The sequence below is a fragment of the Cibotium barometz genome, chromosome 45 (assembly GCF_041138505.1).
Source record: "Cibotium barometz isolate CiBa-2024 chromosome 45, ASM4113850v1, whole genome shotgun sequence".
In the NCBI taxonomy this organism is placed as follows: Eukaryota; Viridiplantae; Streptophyta; class Polypodiopsida; order Cyatheales; family Cibotiaceae; genus Cibotium; species Cibotium barometz.
In genome coordinates this window covers 15,600,331-15,620,990 of record NC_141090.1, presented here as the reverse complement: position 1 = coordinate 15,620,990, position 20,660 = coordinate 15,600,331, and the positions used below count along the sequence as shown (strand labels likewise).

Below are 20,660 nucleotides of genomic sequence, written 5' to 3'. Positions count from 1 at the left end.
TTTGCACTTGGAAAGAGTTTAAGGACAAATTTTATGCTCAATTTTTGCCTCCTAATGCGAAGCAAACTCTCACCCAAAAGTGGGATAGACTTGAGCAAAAAGACAATGAAAGTGTACAACAGTATGTCAATAAGTTTTGAAAAGTGTTGCTTGAGGTAACTCCCTTTATGCATTTCTCCGAAGATGAAAGGAAGAGGAAGTTTCGCTCCAGATTGCAACCAGCTTATCGTTCGAGCATCAAATTGCACCCGAAACACACTCTTCAGCAGCTCATAGCATCTGCTCTTGCTACGGAGCAATTGGTGCTTAAAATTAAGCAGGATCAGGGAAGTTCTAAGGGCAAAGAGAGGGCTGTCCCAAACCTGCAAAAAGGTGGACAGCCACCTAAAAAGAGCTTTCAAGAAGCCCAAAAGGGTGATAAAGCTGAAAGAACTCCATCCAAAGACATTGCACCAAAGAAGAACAAGCTTGGCTTGACCCCCAAGCAAAGGAAGCAATGTGCCAAAGAGGGGAAATGCTTTTCTTGTGGTAGTAAAGCCATACCCGATGTGTAGGGTACCACTGAGCATGATAGCAAAGAGAGAGTGGTATGCAAAGCTTGGGGACAAATCAAGGATCAGTCCGCCTTATTCATGTTTGATGATTGTGCAACAGATAATTTCATCTCTACACAGATGGCAGCCGCCTTGGGCATAGAGATTTAGGACATGGGACCCCAAATTGAAGCAAAGGCAACTTTTGTTGGTAAAGAGGTGGAGTCACTCCTCTTATTGGAAAGTTGCGCATTCATATACAGGGTTATTTGGATCATGAGCATTTCTTGATTGCCCCATTCATCAATAGATGTGATGTATTACTTGGCAAGCCTTGGCATCATAGGCTTGAGCTCCGCAAAGAATATAAAACTAACAGGATCACCTTTATGCATAGAGGCCGCATGCATGTCATTGATGCTGGCAAGGAAGGGGATTCCATCCCAGCTGTTTCTCACATCCAAATTAATAAGGCAATGAAAAAGAGTCTTTTCGCGTACTTGGTTTTTGTTCGTGACAAAATTGAACAAAGTAATGTGAATGTGGATATATTGACTCAAGATAGGCTGAATTTTCTTAATGCATATAAAGATTGTTTTGCCGATGCATTGACAGGAGAACTACCACCAGAGAGCCCCGAGGATCATCGCATAGATCTTGTGCCAGGTAGTTTCCCACCTAACAAACCCGCATATCGTGTGAGTGCTGCACAACAAGAGGAGATCATGAAGCAGGTTAATGAGCTTTTAGAAAATGGTTTGGTTCAGCCAAGCTCCTCACCCTTTTGTTCTCCCGTGATGGATCTTTCCGCATGTGCGTGGATTATCAAGCTCTAAATAAGCTCACCATCAAGAACAGGTTCCCAATTCCACGCATAGATGACATCTTGGATAAGCTTATGGTTCGGCTTGTTTCAGCCATGTAGATTTGAAGAGTGGTTACCACCAGATTCGTGTGGTACCCCAAGATGTCCATAACACTGCATTCAGGAGAGCTTTTGGATTGTATGAATTCTTGGTAATGCCTTTTGGTCTTACCAATGCCCCGGCAGCATTTAACCGTATGATGGACAGGATATTTCGAACCCATCGTAAGTTTATAGGTATATTCTTTGATGATATCTTGGTTTTCTCCAAGAATGAGGAGGTGCATAAGCCTCATTTGGCTACAGTGTTTGAAGAGTTATGAAACCATAAACTCTTCATAAATGCTAAGAAAAGTGAGTTCTTCCTCTCAAAGATACACTATTTGGGACACATCGTATCCAAAGAGGGTGTAAGAATGGATCCTGCTAAAATTGAAACCATTCGGAATTGGCCAAAGTTGCAAAATGTACATCAAGTGCATAGCTTTCTTGGGTTGTGTTCATACTATAGGCGATTCATAGGCATTTCGCCAAGATTGCCTCGCCATTGCATGATCTTACAAAGAAGAAATCCACCTTCAAATGGACTTCCAATGAGCAAGATGCCTTTTTGCAACTCAAAAATGCTATCGTTTGTGGGCCCGTGTTGATTGTTCCCGACTTGCAAAAGCCATTCACGGTGGAATGTGATGCATGTGGGAATTGTATAGGGGCTGTCCTAAATCAAGAGGGTCATATCATTTGGATGCTAATTTTTCCCATATATGGACTGATTTGATGGCTGGTCGCTCGCATGCCTCTTATGTGATCAAAGAGGACTTATGTGTGGTAAAGGATATGCATCCAAAGGTTATGGAGGAATGTCACGCTCCACCTTATGTTGGTCATAGAGGTATTTTACCTACGACACGCATGATAGAAAGATATTTCTTTTGGCCAAGCATGCGTAAAGGCATTGAGGCATATGTACGCGCATGTATTACTTGCCAAAGAGTAAAATTTATTAGGCAAAAGCCTCCAGGTTTGCTTCAACCATTGCCTAATCCCTCGCAGCCATGGGAAAGCATTACTATGGACTTCATTACGGATTTGCCTAGATCCCAGTATAGGAATGATGCTATTTGGACCATAGTTGACAAGATTAATACGCAAGCTCACTTCTTGCCCGTCAAGAAAACCATTAAAGTTGATCATATGGTGAAGCTTTTCCTTGCTCACATATTTCAAGCATCATGGTATGCCTAAGTCCATTATTGGGGATAGAGATCCCAAAACTACAAGCCTCTTTTGGAGAGCTTTATTTGATAACATGGACACTAAGCTTGAGTTCTCATCTGCTTATCACCCCCAAACAGATGGACAAAGTGAGACTAAAAATTCTGCTGTATTGGATTTGTTATGTGTCAGATCAAAAAGGTGCTTGGGAAAAGCATCTTCCACTTGTAGAGTTTGCCTACAATAACACGATACATGCCTCCACGGGAAAGGCCCCGTTTGAGATTATTGGATGAGATTTTTGCAGCCGATGAGTATGCACGTGACTTGGATGTAGCCTTTGCTCAAGTGCGCACAACCATTTCAAGGTCACAAGACAAGCATAAGAGGGCTGCCAACAAGCATAGAAGGGACATGCAAGTAAGGAAGGTGATTGGGTTTTGCTGAAATTTGAGAAAGCTAGGCTTCGGAAGAGGCCAGGACGAGAGGGATCATATCCAAAGCTTTCTACTCGATATTATGGACCTTTCAAAGTGATTGACAAGATCAATGAAGTGTCCTAAAGGCTTGCTTTACCAAATCATTGGAAGATTCACAATGCTTTTCACGTGAGTCTTTTGCGGAAGTATGTGGGATCAGATCCAGAAGAGCCTATCACAGAAGATCCGCCCGAGATTGATGAGCTTGAGGAGATCCTCCAGCCAGAGCAGATTGTATTTCACAAGGAGAGAGAGCTACCACATGGGAAGTTTTCCAGGAGATACCTTGTGAAATTCAAAAACTATTTACCCATTGATGCAAAGTGGGTAGATGAGGATTATTTCGTTGACTACCCGCAGCTTTTGCAGGCATATCTTGAGGCTTTTCAGTTAAGGTCAACTGTTTAGAAACCGGGGGATGTCACCATTTGGTCCATCTCCATTTCTAGAGCCACTTCTATGGGATTGTCACTCCATAGAGCGGCCAGATTTGTACCATGCTCGCATGTGGCCAGGCCAGTGCCCCATGTGAAAGGTCAGTTATCTTGTGTCACATGGACGGAACCAGTTTTGTGTGACCAGTATTGTGCCATATGGACGAGAGCCTGTTTGCTGCCACCCGTGTATGACCAGGATTGCATCTTATCCATGGGACTGTTACTCCATGGTAGGACTGATATTTGTGCTGACCTTGTCTATGGAATTGTCACTCCATAGGAAGGCCCGTGCCAGGATGTGTGTTTTGCCTATGGGACTATCACTCCATAAGAAAACCAGGACTTCACATTTCTGTCGCACCAGTTTTGTGCCCGACAAGAAATCCTTGTACAAGTTTCATGAAAGCGAGATTTCGTCCAATACATGTGCACATGCATTTATGTTTGTATGCATAAACTTGTTTTCGCATGACTTGTTTTCGTGTGTTTGCCTGCTATGACATGCCAGCACACTGGACGAGGACGCCCCCCGTGTACCGTGGGTGTGTTGTCTGTTGACGAGTTGTGGCGGCGTGTGAACAAGTGGTAAGTATTGCCCTTTTTTGCCTTTTAGAACGTAAAATCCATGAAGTAATGTAAACTTTAATGTTTATAGGGTTGGATGTTCACACACATTTAAAATATTGACCGGACACTTTCTAGTGTGGGTGCCCATGAGCTAACCTTTGAGTAAGATTTAATAATATTCAAAACATCTATTGCATGGGCAACTTTCTTTCCCCACACGTGGAAGGTATTGAAGGCAACTACAGAATTGGGGGAAGGAGGTTGATTTTGGCTGCTGTTTTTGAACCCGCCTCCTGTTTTGTACCCGCCTGCTGTCCTTGAACCTGGCTGCAGCAACTGTACCCGGCTGCCAGCACTTGTACCTGGCTGCCAGCAATTGTACCCGCCTGCAGCAACTATACCCGGCTGTACCTGCAGATCCGCACCCGCCTGTTGTACTTGCATCTGTAACTACTGTACTGTACCTGCAGATCTGTACCTGCCTGCTGTACTTGCATCTGTACCTGCTGTATTGTACCTACAGAGCTGTACCTGTTGTACCTGCATCTGTACCAGCAGTACCTACAGTACTTATTGTACTTGCATCTGTACCAACAATACCTATTGTACTTACTATTATACCTGCTGTACCTGCATCTGTACCAACAGTACCTGCTATACTTACTGTCACGACCCTGTGTTTTTCTCTGGACAGTATGCAGGTGTGCACGGGGACATGGTGGACAGTGTGAATGGCATCAGATTTCAGTTAAAAAGGGAGCCCATGTGTGGACAACCCCAAGTGTGAAGGGGGCAAAGAGACTTTAATTTAAAAAGGTTTTATAACCTTTGGTGGGCAAAAATTAAAATTATTAAAGGTTTTAAAACCTTGGGAGGCCCCTAAGCAATTTATAGAGGCTACTCCGCTTTTGGAGGCCCACGACTCTCTTCTCCCTCCCTCTAGCTTTTTGGGAAGGGTGCTAGTTCTCATGCGTGGAAGTGAGGAAAAGTCGACTGCATATGGGGCTGCTGGTTTTTGGCTGCGCACAGAAGAGCCAGTGCAGATCTGTATGGCTGCTGCAGGTACAGTGTACGGCTGCTACAGGTACAGGCGGCGCAGTTTGCAGATTCAGGCGGCGCAGGCAGCTATACGACTGTAGGCACAGCTGTACGACTACAGGTACAGGTGTACGACTGCAGTACAGGAGGTGGGCTGGATTGGTAGCACACGTGCCCTATTTATCTGGCGACTGTTGGGTTGCAGAACAGAAGGTGGGTTGGACTGCAGGCGCAGAGGGCTGAAACTCATGCTCTTTTGCACAAGAGTCAGGCTGCAGTTTACAGGTTGGTTTCTCTAGACACACAGGAAGCCAGGTGTGTGCTTTTTGGAGGATGCCGTGTTTTTGCAGAAAGGAGGGGCTGGTTTTTCATGAACATAGACATCATGTCGATGGCGTTCAACTGATGGAACTTTCGGCTTCTCTTTGCTTTGGGTTCGGGACTGTTTTGAGATCAGTTTGAGGACTGTTTATGAGCTGTTTTTGTTTGGCTGCAAATTCAGCTATGTAATTGGGTTTCCGGCTGCAAGTACAAGGTCACTTGGTTATGTTTCTTGGCATGGGAGTGATGCAAGCTCGCATGGCTACGTGCTCATGGAGCAGATTGTTTTCTTCCTGCTAGAAAGGAAGAGAGGGACCTACAGATATGGGCATCTTTATGTTGCCAGATGTTTCATGAGGGAACAGGTAACTAGATGTATGTCGTTGTTGGCACTGTTGTTGAATGGTGCTATGAATGGTTCTGTATGGAAACAGGCCTAAGGTTTTCATGTGGAAACAGGTCGTAGGTTTCTCGAGGAAACATGTTTTTGGGTTTCTCCAGGAGATAGGTCACATGCAGGCAGAAGGTACAGGAATGGACACATGTTTGGTACAGCCTTGCTACTGATTGGGCAAGGGACAGGGAATCCATGACAGAGATGGATAGTACCCTTGGAAGGTAGAGAGGGTTGGTACAGGTGTGTCAACTGTATGGTATGCTATGCTGTGATACAAGTTCTCTTTTGAGAGACAGTTTGAGAGTCTGTGTTGTGATGCAGGAGCACTGGATATGTCAGGGTGTGAGGCTGTTCATAGTGTGAGAGGCTATGGATGGTTGTGGCAGTCCTGATCATGGGCGAAAGCTTCTGTATGCAGACTCAATGTGAGAGAGTCTTTCGATGTGAACAATGGTTGGATTTGTTTGTGGATGCCGAGTGGACAAGAAGCCATGATGCAGGTTCTTTGCAGGCTTCAGGAGTTCTACAATGACGGCTGAGTTCCCAGCCTTATTGTAATCAAAGCTCTTATAATCAATTAAAGAAATACCGCAAGGGGCGCCACTGCGTTTTGGGGCCAATCGGTAACCGTGTACTGTTTGCAGGAGCACTCTAGCTCCCCCTGTTTGTTTTCCTTTTCTAGGTCCTCGATGGCGTTGAAGTGTTTTATGTGCGAGTGTTTGTTTCACCGCCAGTCAGGCCGGTTTCAAGGTTCCGTTGCCGGGACATCGTCGACTTTCTCAAGGAGGCGAGCCCGTGGTTGTCACATCAAAAGCTTCAACATGAGGAAAGTGAAAAGGAAGTGTAGGACACAGTGCAAGATTGTGTGTCTTTGCCTATATGAGGTGAAGAGCAAGAGCTAAAGATGAAGCTCAGGAGAAAAGACACCAAGGACAAGAAGTAGGCGGCCAGGAACAAGAAGCAGTTGAAGAGTTATGGTGCTAAACATTCGACAATTTGTCACCAGTTGTATCTTCATAGAGGCTTCATGGGTTCGAAAGACAGTTTCTTTCTATGTTTAGCAGTGGTGATCTACTATGCTTCATCGAGGACTTGTGCTTACCACTTGGATGGAGTGCATGCAGGTTTTGGGTGCCTGAGGATGTATCAGATGAGGCTCAGACGGAAGCGGAGGAACTTGACGAGGTTCTTATTCCCGAGCAAATACTCGCACAAAAGGAAAGAAAGGAACAAGGTAAAGTTTCCCGTCGCTATCTTGTGAAGTTCAAGAGCTGTTCACTGATGGATGCGAAGTGGATGGAGGAGGGTGACTTTGCAGATTCACCTCAGGATTTGCAGCTTTATCTTGATGCCTTTGAGTTGGAGTCGACTCTTGTTACCGCTCATTCAGGTTCAACAGAGCATAGGTCTGGAGCATTGCCTAATGCTCAAGAGGGGGGTAGCACCTCCGCTCCCTTGTTACAGACAGGCTCATTTGTTATCTAGGAGTCGCTTGGTGACATCTTTGTATTCACCCGAAGGTACTGAGGCTGACAGTACATCTGCTTATGGGACTTCTATGATCTTGTGTTCTAGACACATGAGATGATGGTTGAGTATGGTTCACAGTCGCGCGCACCTTGAACTATAACTGCAACTATGGATAACTCTATGGAGGGCATAAGTCTTGCGAGCAGTCCTAGAGTTGGTTTGGTTCATGGTTATATGGATCACACTCTATTTGTGCATGTATGCATACACTTTTTGAGGTAGAGGTATTTTTGTATTCTGGTGCCATTGGATCCTGGTACCATTGAGAATACATTGGGAAATACTCTAGACTGTGTGGTGTGATGCATGTATGTTGGTATGATACATCAAGTGCTTTATTATGTTCATGGATGCACCACTGGGTGTGACTCCTGCGGAATGGCCATGAGACATATGTGGGAAAGTACTTAGTGGATGTAGTGTTTGGATACATTGAGTGATTTCATATGCTCATGTTGTACCATCAGTCGTGGGTCCTGCGGGATGCCCATGGGCGTAAGGCTTGCGAGCAGCCCTTAGACTGTTACTTTGGAGTAGGTAGAGCATCTTGAGGAGCATATTGTCTGCGAATGCATATATGTGTCATGCATATGTTTGTCATATGTAGAATGATGCATGGTTTTGTTTTTGGCTAACACAGTTAACGTGTTTCCATTTGGTTTTGGACTTTTGCTGTAGGTTCTGAAGGAACAAGCAAGAGGTGTTTGTCACTTTGGTGTGACTGTGTGGCTTATTGTGCAGGATCATTATTTTATCACCCAGATGCATTGGAAGGCCATTGTTTTTGCCATATGGGGTGTCTTTGCTCATAAGATGCTTTATTGTGCCATTGAGTGCAATCGAGGACGCTTGCTATTTTTCAAGAGGGGGGTATGTCACAACCCTGTGTTTTTCTCTGGACAGTATGCAGGTGTGCACGGGGACATGGTGGACAGTGTGAATGGCATCAGATTTGAGTTAAAAAGGGAGCCCATGTGTGGACAACCCCAAGAAGGTACAAGAATGGACACATGTTTGGTACAGCCTTGCTACTGATTGGGCAGGGGACAGGGAATCCATGACAGAGATGGATAGTACCCTTGGAAGGTAGAGAGGGTTGGTACAGGTGTGTCGACTGTAGGGGGGGGGGGGGGGGGTTGTGCTAGCCACACCCACTTGGAGATGACAACCAAGCACGCCACTGATACTACCAGTGTCAATGCCTACACTATTGCAACACACTAAGAGTTTATTGCCCTAAGGCTCCGTTCAGCCTTCAGATGTTCAGACGTGTCCGCCCACAAGACCTTACAATGTCCACATGAGAAAAACCTCTAGTGGATCCTTCTATTAGTTACTGAGCAAAACAGCCATAGTGGCTAAGTACAAACTCAGCTCCATAGAGGGGAGCGAGAACCAAGAAACTAACAACAGGGAAGGATGCTCTTCTCCACCAGCTCTGCTGGCTGCTCTGCAAGGAGAAGGCTATCTCATACAATTGGTTTTCTTTTTTTCCTTTTTCCTTTTTTCTATTTCTTTTTTTTCCTTTTTTAATTTTTCTTTTTTTTTTGGGGGGTGGGGGGGGGGGGGGGCGCAACCGTACAGGTGGTCTACAGTGCCAAGTGGGCTCACCACCACTATCAGTGAGAAAGGGACCGTGACCCCACTATTCTCAAGAAGGCCTCACGGCGCTTTCACATTCGGTCAAGGCCACCCTGAAGCTTCCCCAACTATGATATCAAGCCAAATGCTCCAGATAGACTCTGGAGGTGGGGTGAGGGTGCCCTCGATGGCCTCGCTACAGCAAGCTCTCCAAATGCGCCACATCAAGCTATACCTTCTCCATGGTCGGCACACCGTGCACAAGCACAAGTATTTGCTTGTATTACTTTGGAGAACTTCGTACAATGATGTGAATGATGACTATGGACTACCAAACGCAAGCACAAGGAAGACCGTACGCAGGATGAACCATATGCTGAATCAATAGCACTGTAGAAGACTCTATAAAGCCACTTATGCAAATCCAGAACTATTGACAATATACACATATGCTAGCTGAAGATGAGAGGATATTATATGCTACCTTGGACCGAAGCACGAAGTCCTTGAGGCTGATTGTATGCTCCAAGAACCCTGGGGGGTCTCAAGCATGCATGTTCTCTGCTAAATGAATGTGATTTATGCAAGGGACCAAGAGTGGCCTTACATAGATATTCTTGCTGCTGGTCGGTGCAAATATGATGCTGTCAGCCTGTTTTCCAGCCCATGACTGAGTAAAAAATAGCATTAACTGTTATGCTCTTCACACGTTTGGGGTTGCAGCTGCTACCCGATTGCTAGTATCCTCACTGACTAGCATATGGGATGCCATGCTCGGACTTGAACTCTCGAGGCTTCTTCCTTCTATGTGCATCCCTATGTACATCCTGTTCATCTCCATGGTGATGATGCCACGATGAAGATTCACGATCCCTCTTCGTTCTCTCTTGAGCCACACTCTCCGAATGAGTGGAAAGCTCAACACGAGAACGGATATGTCTTCTTGGAGCAAAGCGGGAATGAGTAGAGGATCCCTCATCCTTACTCTTCTCTTGACCTGCATCAAGCCTAGTACCAGGGACTCTTGTCCTTTCAGCATTTGGCACTTGTTGTGCTCTTCCTGCTTGTTGTGCATCATGTGCACCACCACGGGCAGCCATGAGGGGTGGCTTCTTGAAAGCCAATCTACCATCTGCTTCGGTGTATACATCACCCTTAACCATTAGGTATGCAAGTGCAAGCTCTCGGGGTTTCTCAATATCCATTTCCTTTGAAATTGCTTCAAAAGTGACTTCATGGACCGAAGCCTTTGCCTTCGCAGCCAACACCCTTTGTACATCCGGGTCATTTTTCAATGACCTAAGCTCTTCGGTTTCAGCCCTATAGCGTCGCACTTGACGCCTCAAAGATTCCAAATCAGAATGCATAGTGTCATGAGTACCTGCATCTCCATAGACATCATTGCCTGCAGCATCTCTTGCATCCCTTGTACCATGAAATTCACGGTCCTGTGTGTTCTCCACACTGTCAGAAATGTGGCTGTCCATGACACTCAAATCACGTCACCAGTTATGATTCCAAGCCTCAGACCATTTTCCAATGAGGGGAAAAACTGAGCTCTGATACCAATGAAACGGGAGGCGGACGCGTGTATTGGAATCGTATAAATGTGAACAAGATTCTGAGCACTTAACACTTGAGCATTACAACCACAAAGCTGAAAATGACAGTATACCACATAAAGGGGCCGATGATAGGCTGACCCCCCCCTTTAGGTTATATTACCAAAAGAGTCTGCAAAGTACAAGATTACGGGTGCCTGGGGATTCACCACCAGCCTGCACCTGATTCTTCCAAATACATTATGAATGAATACATTTCAAACAAGAGAATCTGTAGGTACATCCGCCCTGCACAAGCCTCTTCACACGTACATCCGCCCTGCACAAGAGTATCACAATCCTCACAGGTACTCCGCCCTGCACAAGATGTAAATGGATCTTTAGGCCTTGTTTCCACGCGAGAAACTGATCCAGAAACCTGTGTTCTCCGCGAGCAAGTGTCCCCAATGCTTGCCCTAAGCACCTGCTATACCAAGAATCCTTGAGACACATCCATGCTCACATATTCCATTGCTGTCCGGCCTGTTTTGTGCAATAACCAGTCCAAAACAGCAACTTTCTGTCGCGAGAAATCCACCTGTAAAGGGTCCTATAGCCCTGTGGAGGTCCCTAGAGCTGTCCTGTACTGTCCAAGTTGACTTTGGACACCTGTAACCAGCCCAAAACTCGCAATAACCAGAAATTGCAGGTCTGAAATTTACCAACCAGCCCTTTAGAAGAGTGTGGGGATCCTTGTCCAAGCTTGTGTGAGTCCGGGAAGCAAGCAACCAGCCCTGTAGCAACTCCCAAAGCTCCAACCAGCTCTCCAATATGTTGAATAATCAGTAAAACAGCCCAAAAGGGCCTCTTGAGGGAGGCGCCTTTTTCAGGTGCCACCTCAGGGGTCTGGTGGGTACACATGCTGGCTGACATGTGTCCCCATAAGGTGTCCAGGTAGGTGTCCAGCCCATAGTGCTCCATTTGTCCTGTTTCTATAAGTTTAGGTCCAACCAAATGGGAAATGGCCATAAGCTGTCCGGACTTCATTAATTTTGGTCCAACCAAATGCGAACGCATTATAAGTTGTCCGGCCACTTATTAATGAGTGTAGACCTGCAAACCAATAAACCTTAGTAGTAAATGAAGTAAGCTGTAAATTGAGTGTGGACGCACTTACCACCTGCAAAACCCATAAGCCCACAGTTTTAGGCCCAAACAGGAGTGCACACACGTGTCCACAAGGTGCCTGGGCGTCCCCGGTCCCTCGGACTTCACAAGCCAAAATAACAAGCATTGTCCAGGCAGCAAGACAATGTCACACAAAGTAAAATAAAGTTATGGCATGCATCATTTATGCATTGTGCACATGTAAACTTGGAGAACCACCTATCATCATTCTTGTACTTGAAAATATTCCGCCTGCCATCATAACACACCAAGTGTGCATGGCCGGAATCCACACGGGCACCGCCCGAAAGTCCACAAATGTCCTGCCATGTCCTTGGACTCATATGCATCCACTCATATGATCCATACACATGCCCAGGTATAATACATACATGCATCCGCATGTTTCTAGGCCTGACACGCATCCGCATGTCCCTAGAATATAGGGGTTTGTGACAGTAGGACAACCAACAGCACCCATATAGACACCTGACTGCTGCATCTCAAGTCGGCCAACATCAAACAGTCGGCCTTCATACGTGTGAAGTCGGCCAGTAGCAGAGAGAAGCAGGGAGCAGTCGGTCAGTGTCTGAATACACAGTCCTGCAGTCGGCCAGCATACAGAGGTAGCCGACATGCACAGGACACCCTCCCATTGCAGAAAAAATAGGAAAAAATATGGAGAGTGTGGAAAAATGAGAAAACACCTAATCCGGGCGGGCACACCCACAACAGAGGCCCTGGTATAAATGTACAGACAAGAGATGACTGCTAACACCCCCTCTCAGCTCCTGGATGTGAAACCAACCCCAGTGAGCTGGAGTGCCGCCGGAGCATAGCCTGAGATAGAGACTTCGTGAAGAGGTCCACCGCACTGTCCTCCATCAAACAGAACTCTAGCAAGATGTCATCAGCAACAATCTTTTCACGAACAAAATGCCTTACTGCTCCTGAGCCAAGGGAAAAATTGTAGCCTGATGTCAAGGTCCTCGTGTCTGTCTCTCCTCCCCAATCTGAGTCACTCCAACTGTGGAGTCTGACTCCATCCATCAATCCCCCTCCTGTGTAAAAGAGTCCAAGATCCTTCGCATGCTGCAGAAACCACAAGATACGCAATCCTGCCTCCCAAAGAGTCCTCTGCAAACATGAGCTCAACAGCTTCATCAAGAAGCTCCCGTCCAATCTGGTATGCATCAGCCAAAGCAATGAACCATTCTGCTTCCGAGTCATAGAGGCATCATACTGCTCACAAGGATCAACACCTATTACGGTGGGATGCCAAGTCCTGGAAACCTGCGGAAGACCACTCAAGGCCTTCGGAAACTTGTAAACCACCCCCTCTGAATCCGAAACCACAAAGCCCGGAGAATGTGCATTTATATCATAGTGATGTGTGGACGTAGGCTAATAATGGGCCGGGACACCCTCTTTAGGAGGTTTTTTCTCCCAAGCGTATAAGTGTGCCAGTAACCTTATCATGTCACTTCACTTGTACTTCACTCATTCTCATCAATCTACTTTGACTATTGTGCTTCCATCTCTCTCTCCTTGCTTGCTGCATCTATGTGTGTGTTGCAACATTGATCTCCACTCCAACATGAACACCAAAAGGCACCAACACTCACCGAAGAAGAAAAAGTGCTTGCAAGCAGACACAACTTGTCAAAGGAGAGGTGGCTTGGGTGAAGGCAGAAAGGGTAAGAGAGGGACGAAAAAAAGACAAAAAAAACCTCCACGGCCAAGGGAAGGCATCCGCATTTCCCCCCGAGCCAGAAGCTAAGGTTCCACTCAACTGCCACATCCAAGGTAGGAGTAAGCCTCTTGGTCCAAACCTACGCTTGGGTGGTTAAGTTTGCTTGCACCCCTTTTATTTGGTTTCTCTAATCTTGTTTATGCCTATGTATCCTTGGGAGGAGTCCCTCACAGTTGGACAACGATGACGGGGGGAAGGAGCGAAATGGCACGGCGGGCAGGCTATAGCAGAGGGCAGACGGGCGGGCAAGAAGGAAGACAGGAGGAAGCGCAATGGGCACGCCGGCGGAGGGCAGTGGCGGGTGGATGGGCGCAGTGGCGGGTGGATGGGAAGAGGGACAGGCAGGGGCGGGCCAAAAGGTGGAGGTAGGGAGGGCAGGGGGTTGCACGCAGGAGGGTGGGGGGTGCGTGCTGGAGGCAGAAAACCGCCCCGCTTGGGGGGGAAGCCGCGCACAGGTTAGCTGTGGAGGAAGCTCCAGCTCAAGCTTGCTGCAGGGTTGCAGCTGTCCTCGTTTTAACAAAACAATGCTTTGCCAAAGAAAGAAGCTCAACTCACAAAAGCAAAAAGAAGCTCTCAATGTGATTTGTTTCACCTTTCTCAAGGTCACTAAACCCTCAAACAAAAAATATACAGCCAAAAAAAACCTGAAAGAACCACAATCTCTGCTTTCCTCTCTCAGACTAAGTTTACCTGCTTTCTTTTGGATAGTTTTTCTCTTGGAGTGCGAACATTATCCTTGTCATGGCCTTCCCCTTCTTTCTCTTTACCAGTACTTGACCTCATTAATGTAGCCTTCTCATTCAAATTTTCAGTCCCATCAGCACCCTCAAAACATCCGGTCGGCAGAGTTAGTGCACGCTGCAGACCTTCACATGTAAAAGTCGAAACAGTCAAACATCCTGCTATTTAGACAGTGCAACAAAATCAAGGCTACTTGCATTTACTGGAAAGAGAAAATAAGCCATCTAACAAACTACATCTCAGTCATATTTCAGCTCTAAAGCAACAAGCTACCAAATGGAAAACAACGATTGCGATCAAATTAGTGAGTTTCCAGCTAAGGGTGTTTCTAAGAGGAACCCCAAGAATAAAGTATCTAGCTCTTTCATCCAAGGATTCGCTCAAGGCCAAAAATGAAGGCCTTAGTTTTAGTATGAGCCCAAGCACGCTACTTTTAAGTGTCCTAAGAGGATGTTGTGGGTAAACCTCAACAAAACAAGTGCACTGTGCAAAAAGTGCCCCTTTTTGAGTACTAAAAAGGATCAAAGAAGTAGAGGTTTACCATGAGTACAGCACGCATGTGTTTAGCAGCTGCTATGTGGAAGTATACATTCAGACCCCACGAACTTATGAGGATGCATGGCAAGATTAAGGGTCACAAAGTCAAGATCATGGTGAATGCATCGGTCAAGAAGCTTAAGTTACCAGAAACGTGCTCACAAGTATGTGGTGTTTTTGGCAAAGGTACCAATAAGAAGATGTAAGACACCATGGTAAATGGTGTTGGGGTAAACCTCAACAAAACAAGTGCACTCTGTGCAAAAAGTCCCCTTTTCGAGTACTAAAAAGGATTAAAGATGTAGAGGTTTACCATAAGGACAACATGTGTGTTGTTTAACATCCGCTATGTGGAAGTCTACATTCAGACCCCATGAACTTACAAGGATGCATGGCAAGATTAAGGGTCACAAAGTCAAGATCATGGTGACTGCATTGGTCAAGAAGCTAAGCTACCAGAAGCACCGAGTGCTCACGAGTTAGTGGTGTTTTTCGCAAAGGTACCAATAAGAAGATGTGAGACACCATGATAAATGGAATTGGGGTTGAAGCTCAGGAATACAGATAATCCTTGAGACTTTCAAAGTAGGCATTTAAATAGGAAAAATGTCGTCCTAGGCAAGGAGTCGCTCATAAATTATTTATATAATTCAAATCCTTTTGAAGGAAGAAAAATTCAGCTCCTATGCTACATTATCTCCCCTGATTGTAGCACCATAAAGTGGCCACCATCTCCTAGAATCAAGCCCTTGAACATCTCAATCTACCTAGATTCTCCACGAGTTCTTCTCATCTTCATAGGTGAACATATTTGCCAAATTACTTGCTAGTAAGAGTGGTTTTTGACCATTGAACCATGTGCCCTTAGCCCCAATGTCACTTTACACGAGAAACTATCTCCAAAGAGGCTATGTAAGCCCCAATGTCACTTTACACGAGAAACCCAAAGAGGCTATGTAGATGCGAAGAGAGGGAATTTCTGCCGTCCGAGTTAGGACCGAAGCGGCGGTGGGGGGGGGGGGATTCCGTTCTCTCTCAATAACACCACCTATCACCAGGAGGAGGGGAAGATATTCCTTCTTGAGGCTAGCTATCACGGAAAGCATGAGACGCTAGCTAGAGCGTCTGACGTTGGGTTGAAGCCGTGTTGCCACATTGCAAAGAAGTCCTTGGTCGCATGCAGTGTGACAGGGCTTACTTGCATGGCTCTATCCGATGGTGTAGGCGAATCAAACTCGACCTTGTAGTATCCATGCCCCAAAAGATGAATATTAGTGATCTTTCTAGGCTCGCTTGCAAAAGATACCTGAGCTGTTCGTGCGCCGAGTGGCTACCCACAATCTTGCTGACCAAGGTGGGAGGCGACTGTCGAAGCGAGGAGCTGCAGGTCTGCTTCTGAAAAAGAAAGGCAAGGGACGGCGGCCTTGGTTGGGGATCTGCCATGGAGTCCTCCCGGAGGTGTGAAGACTAGAAGATGCCGACACTCGTCGAAGAAAAAACTGCCCGAAAACTGAAAACACCTGACGAAGGAGAGGCTGAAGAGAAGAGGGCTCGGGTGGTGAAGTGGCTCTTACGTGGTTTGGGGGGAGGCAGCGGGGAGGAGGCTGGTGAAGGCGAAGGCGGGGATGCGTGCAGGATGACGGAGGGCAGCACAAGGGAGGAGGAGGTGGACGATGGCGAGGGACGGAAGGTGCGAAGACGGGGGAGCTGCAGCTCGCCATCCGATGTAGCTCCGGCATGTTCCATTAGACTAATCTTTAGGAAAACTATCCTTGAAAACATGCATTAAATCTGTAAATTTAGCAAAAGTAACTTCCAGATTGTTCTCTAAAGAATAGCAAAGCAAAACCTCACAATAAGTAAGGTCATAAATAATTACCTCATTATCTTATTAATCCATCAAATGCTCCAGCTCCATCAAATATATAACAGGTGAATTTGGAGCATACGATAACTCACTGTTATTAAAAAGTCCTACAAGAAATTTTTACCTCATCATTAACATATCTTCTCAAAATCATCACTCCAAGTTGCCCCATTCTCTGCTTTCATAACAGTGAACTATCTTCACTAATCAAGGTTTAATTGACCCTAATCTCAGTATTATCCCACCACTGGCGGTGCATTCTTGCAATTAGGGTGCTGCTACGACTCCCTATCGCTTCACATTGCAAAATCCCTTTGAATTGGTGCTACAAACACTCACTCCAAATCACTGTTTTTATGCTTTTTGAGAGTGTGTTTGACATTCATTGATTAATCTTTGTTTAGCACTAATCAATTTTGTAAAGGGTTTAGACACTGCCATTGATCTACTAGATCAAGTGGTAAGACCACCCCATCTCATTCACAAATCATGGGCACGGGTGGATTTCAAGTTTGGTGGGATGAACTTCCACACATGGCAAACTAAACTCAAATTCATCTTAATGAAGAAAGGCTTGCGGAGTGTAGCAAATGGCAAGGAGAAGAAACCTATCACTAGGGATGCTAAAGCACTTTGGATTGCCAAAGACAAGAAGGCCCTCGCCATTATTGCCTTGGGATTGCATGACCAATTCATCCATCACTTAGATGGTAAGGACACTTCATTTGAGGCTTGGGAAGAGTTAGAAAAGCTCTTTGGCACACAAGCTAAGAGTTCCAAAATCAGCTTGCTAATCAAGTATTATGAATTAAAAATGAACTCTAGAGATTCTATGCTTGCACACCTAAACTACATGAAGAGCTTACTTACAAAACTTGTCACGTGCATCCCACACTTGGATGCTACGTGGACATATCTCCACAACATGGAGTGGAAACTCGTCCCTTGTGAGCCCCAGTCTGGGATGAGTCAGCCAAAGTTCCACTCTAAGTGTCCAAGGTCAATTACACAAGTACATGGTCTTGGTCAGGTATGTAAGTCCCGCACATGAAGCAGTACCACTCTCTACTGTGAGTCACCCTCTCGAATAATGACAGGTGTTCCAGGTGTTTGGCTTGTAGCCAGATACCAGGCATCTGGGTCTTAGAGCATGTAGTTGCAGTAGAAGAAGGGGTAGCCTGTCAAAATAAGCAACGGAAATGATAACCAAACTTGGGTTGACAAGAGCAAGTAGAGTGCAGAAAATAGACAGCACAAGAGACACAGAGAAATAGGCATGTAAACTCTTCTCTATACACAAGATCCCACAGAAAACTGAATGATACAATGGTGAGGAGCATGGGGCCTATTTATATGCCCCATGGATGCAGTCCGCCCAGCGCTAGAGGCTCTCCACGATTGCATAAAGCAGCTCGGCCAGCACAATATCTCCACGACTGTATAAAACCAGGTCGGCCAGCATAAAAGCCTCCACGACTGCAGCATAAGCAGTCGGCCAGCCACCAGGAGCACATGAGGTGCAGTCGGCCAGCACCATGGGCTCCTGCCAACATCTGGCATCCATCCACAACATGGAAAAATGGGGAAAAATGGGCAAAAAAATACGGGGAGTGAGAAAAAATGATAAAACACCTATACAAGGCGGGCACACCCACAACAGAGGCCCTGGTGTCTGATTAAGACAGGAGATGACTTCTAACACCCCCTCTCAGCTCCTGGCTGTGTAATCAACCCAAGGGAGCTAGAGTGCCCCCTGAGCGTAGCCTGAGGTAGAGACTTCGTGAAGAGGTCCGCCGCATTGTCCTCCGTCGAACAATGAAGTAGCAAGATGTCACCAGCCAAGATCTTCACGTACAAAGTGATACTGTATCTCTATGTGCTTGGTCCGGGCATGGAAGACCGGGTTCCGAGCAATAGCTATACAACTCTGGTTATCGCACTGGATGACTGTGGGCTCCTTTTGTGGAAACCCAATCTCGCCTAGCAGCCTCCACAGCCACAAGCAGCCCACTCTGCCTCTGTCGAAGAGAGGGCAATAGTTGGCTGCCTCTTGCTGCTCCAAGAAACTGCTCCTGAGCCGAGGGTAAAACTGTATCCTGAAGTAGATCTCCTCGTGTCTGGATCTCCTCCCCAATCTCAGTCACTCCAACCTTGGAGTCTGACTCCATCCCCTCCTGTGTAAAAGAGTCCTAGATCCTTCGTACTCCGCAGATACCGCAAGATCCGCAATCTTGCGTCCCAATGAGACTTCAATGGCGTCTCCATGAAAGAGCTCAACAGCCCCACGGAGAAGCTCAAGTCCAATCTGGTGTTCAGCAACCAGATCAATGAACCAACCAACTTCCGGTACTGCGAGGCATCACAACTGGCTCACAAGGATCAGTAACGCTTAACTTTGTGTTCGGGTCCATCGGCGAGGTAATAGGCTTGCAGTTCTCCATCTCAAAGGCCTCAAGCAACTCATGAACATACCGCTGCTGAGAGATGAAAAACCCCCTCTGGGTCTGCCAGATCTCCAATCCCAAAAAGAAGTGGAGTAAGCCTAAGTCGGTCATCTCAAACTCCTTTGACAAGGCAGCCTTTGTCACTCCAATGTGCTCCACATGACCGCCAGTGAGAATGAGACCATCCACATAAAGGATGATAATCGTGACCATGCCGCGTTCCCGAAAGAGATACAGGTTTAGATCTACAGCCGATCTCTGAAATCCAGTCCGAACAAAGAAGGAATCAATCTTCTGATTCGAAGCCCTGGGAGCCTGCTTAAGACCATACAAGGCCTTACGTAACCTGTAAACCATCCCTTCAGATCCTGGAACAATAAAGCCTGGAGGCTACTCAACATACACCTCCTCTTGCAGGTCACCATTAAGGAACGCAGATTTTACATCCATTTGATACACGGGCCACCTCTGAGAAGAAGCAAGGGCAAGAAAGGTCCGAATCGTGGACATCCGTGCTGTCGGTGCAAAGGTATCCTCGTAGTCGATGCCTGGCCGCTGAGCATAACCTTTAGCCACAAGTCTGGCTTTGTGTTTGTCCACCGACCCATCAGACGTATATTTGGTCTTAAAGACCCATTTGACACCAATGACTGACCGTTTCGACGGCCTCGGTACCAACTCCCATGTGTTTCCATCCACACCATGGAAAAATGGGGAAAAAATACAGGGAGTGAGGAAAAATGATAAAACACCTATACAAGGCGGGCACACCCACAACAGAGGCCCTGGTGTCTAATTAAGACAAGAGATGACTTCTAACAGCCCTTTGGGCCACACCAGAAAGGGTAATAGACCCTTGCCTATCAAGGGAGTATCCCTTGTGGCCCATCTTAGGGGCCAAGAGGCCATGGTCCATGCCCAACAGCCAAGACTATGGTTGGGCATGCCCTAGAGGTGCCTGGACAGCAAGGCGGCCAGCCTTTGTGGCTTGGCCAGCCTGTCGGGTAGCTTTGTGGCCTGGGCAGCCCAATCCGCCAGCCCTTGTGGATTGGCCAACCAGCCGGCTAGCCCATGGGCAGCCAGCTCAGCAAGGCGGCCAGCCACGCGCAGGCTGCACAACATAGCAGAGGCAGCCAAGGCATTGAAAGACGGTGCATATTTATGGCATGTTAAAACAGGTCGTGGGGAATACTTAAACAGGCCGACCCCTATTTTAACCCACCGCCCAGCATCCCAAGGCACTATAAAAGCCTAAGCTCGAGAGTCTTTTTAGGATCTTACAATTCACAAGGGACTAAAGAATTCCAAGGGCCAGGACAGCCAAAGGGAATCCTAAAGCCAAGGTGAAGGTGAAAGGTCAAGAGTCTGAAGATCTACAGATTTGCATTATTCTAATAAAGCAAATACACCATTTGTGGTGGGGGCCCTACAATGGGTATTTGGGACCCAATACTATGTATGTTTTCATTCTGTTTTATTTTCCATTCCATGATGAGATATGCCATGGACATTATTGTAGCACTTTGGTCTCATAGGCCCATTGGGTCTTTAGTAGACGCTTAACATATCTTTCTTTGTTTCTTTCTTTCTAACACACTCACTGAGGATGGATTCATCTAGCAGCCGGGCTACTTGAGTGTTCACATG

General features: G+C 46.5%; 1 protein-coding gene across 1 annotated transcript in view; it reads right to left on the bottom strand.

The window, feature by feature from the left end:
- The window catches only part of LOC147612481 (sterol 3-beta-glucosyltransferase UGT80A2-like), a 96,399-nt gene that overhangs the window by 58,553 nt on the left and 17,186 nt on the right, over nt 1-20,660 (bottom strand). Inside the window, exon 3 of the mRNA XM_086783111.1 lies at nt 14,115-14,290. Within this exon, the coding sequence (XP_086639237.1) occupies nt 14,115-14,290 (176 nt within the window). The remainder of the gene's footprint in view (nt 1-14,114; nt 14,291-20,660) is intronic.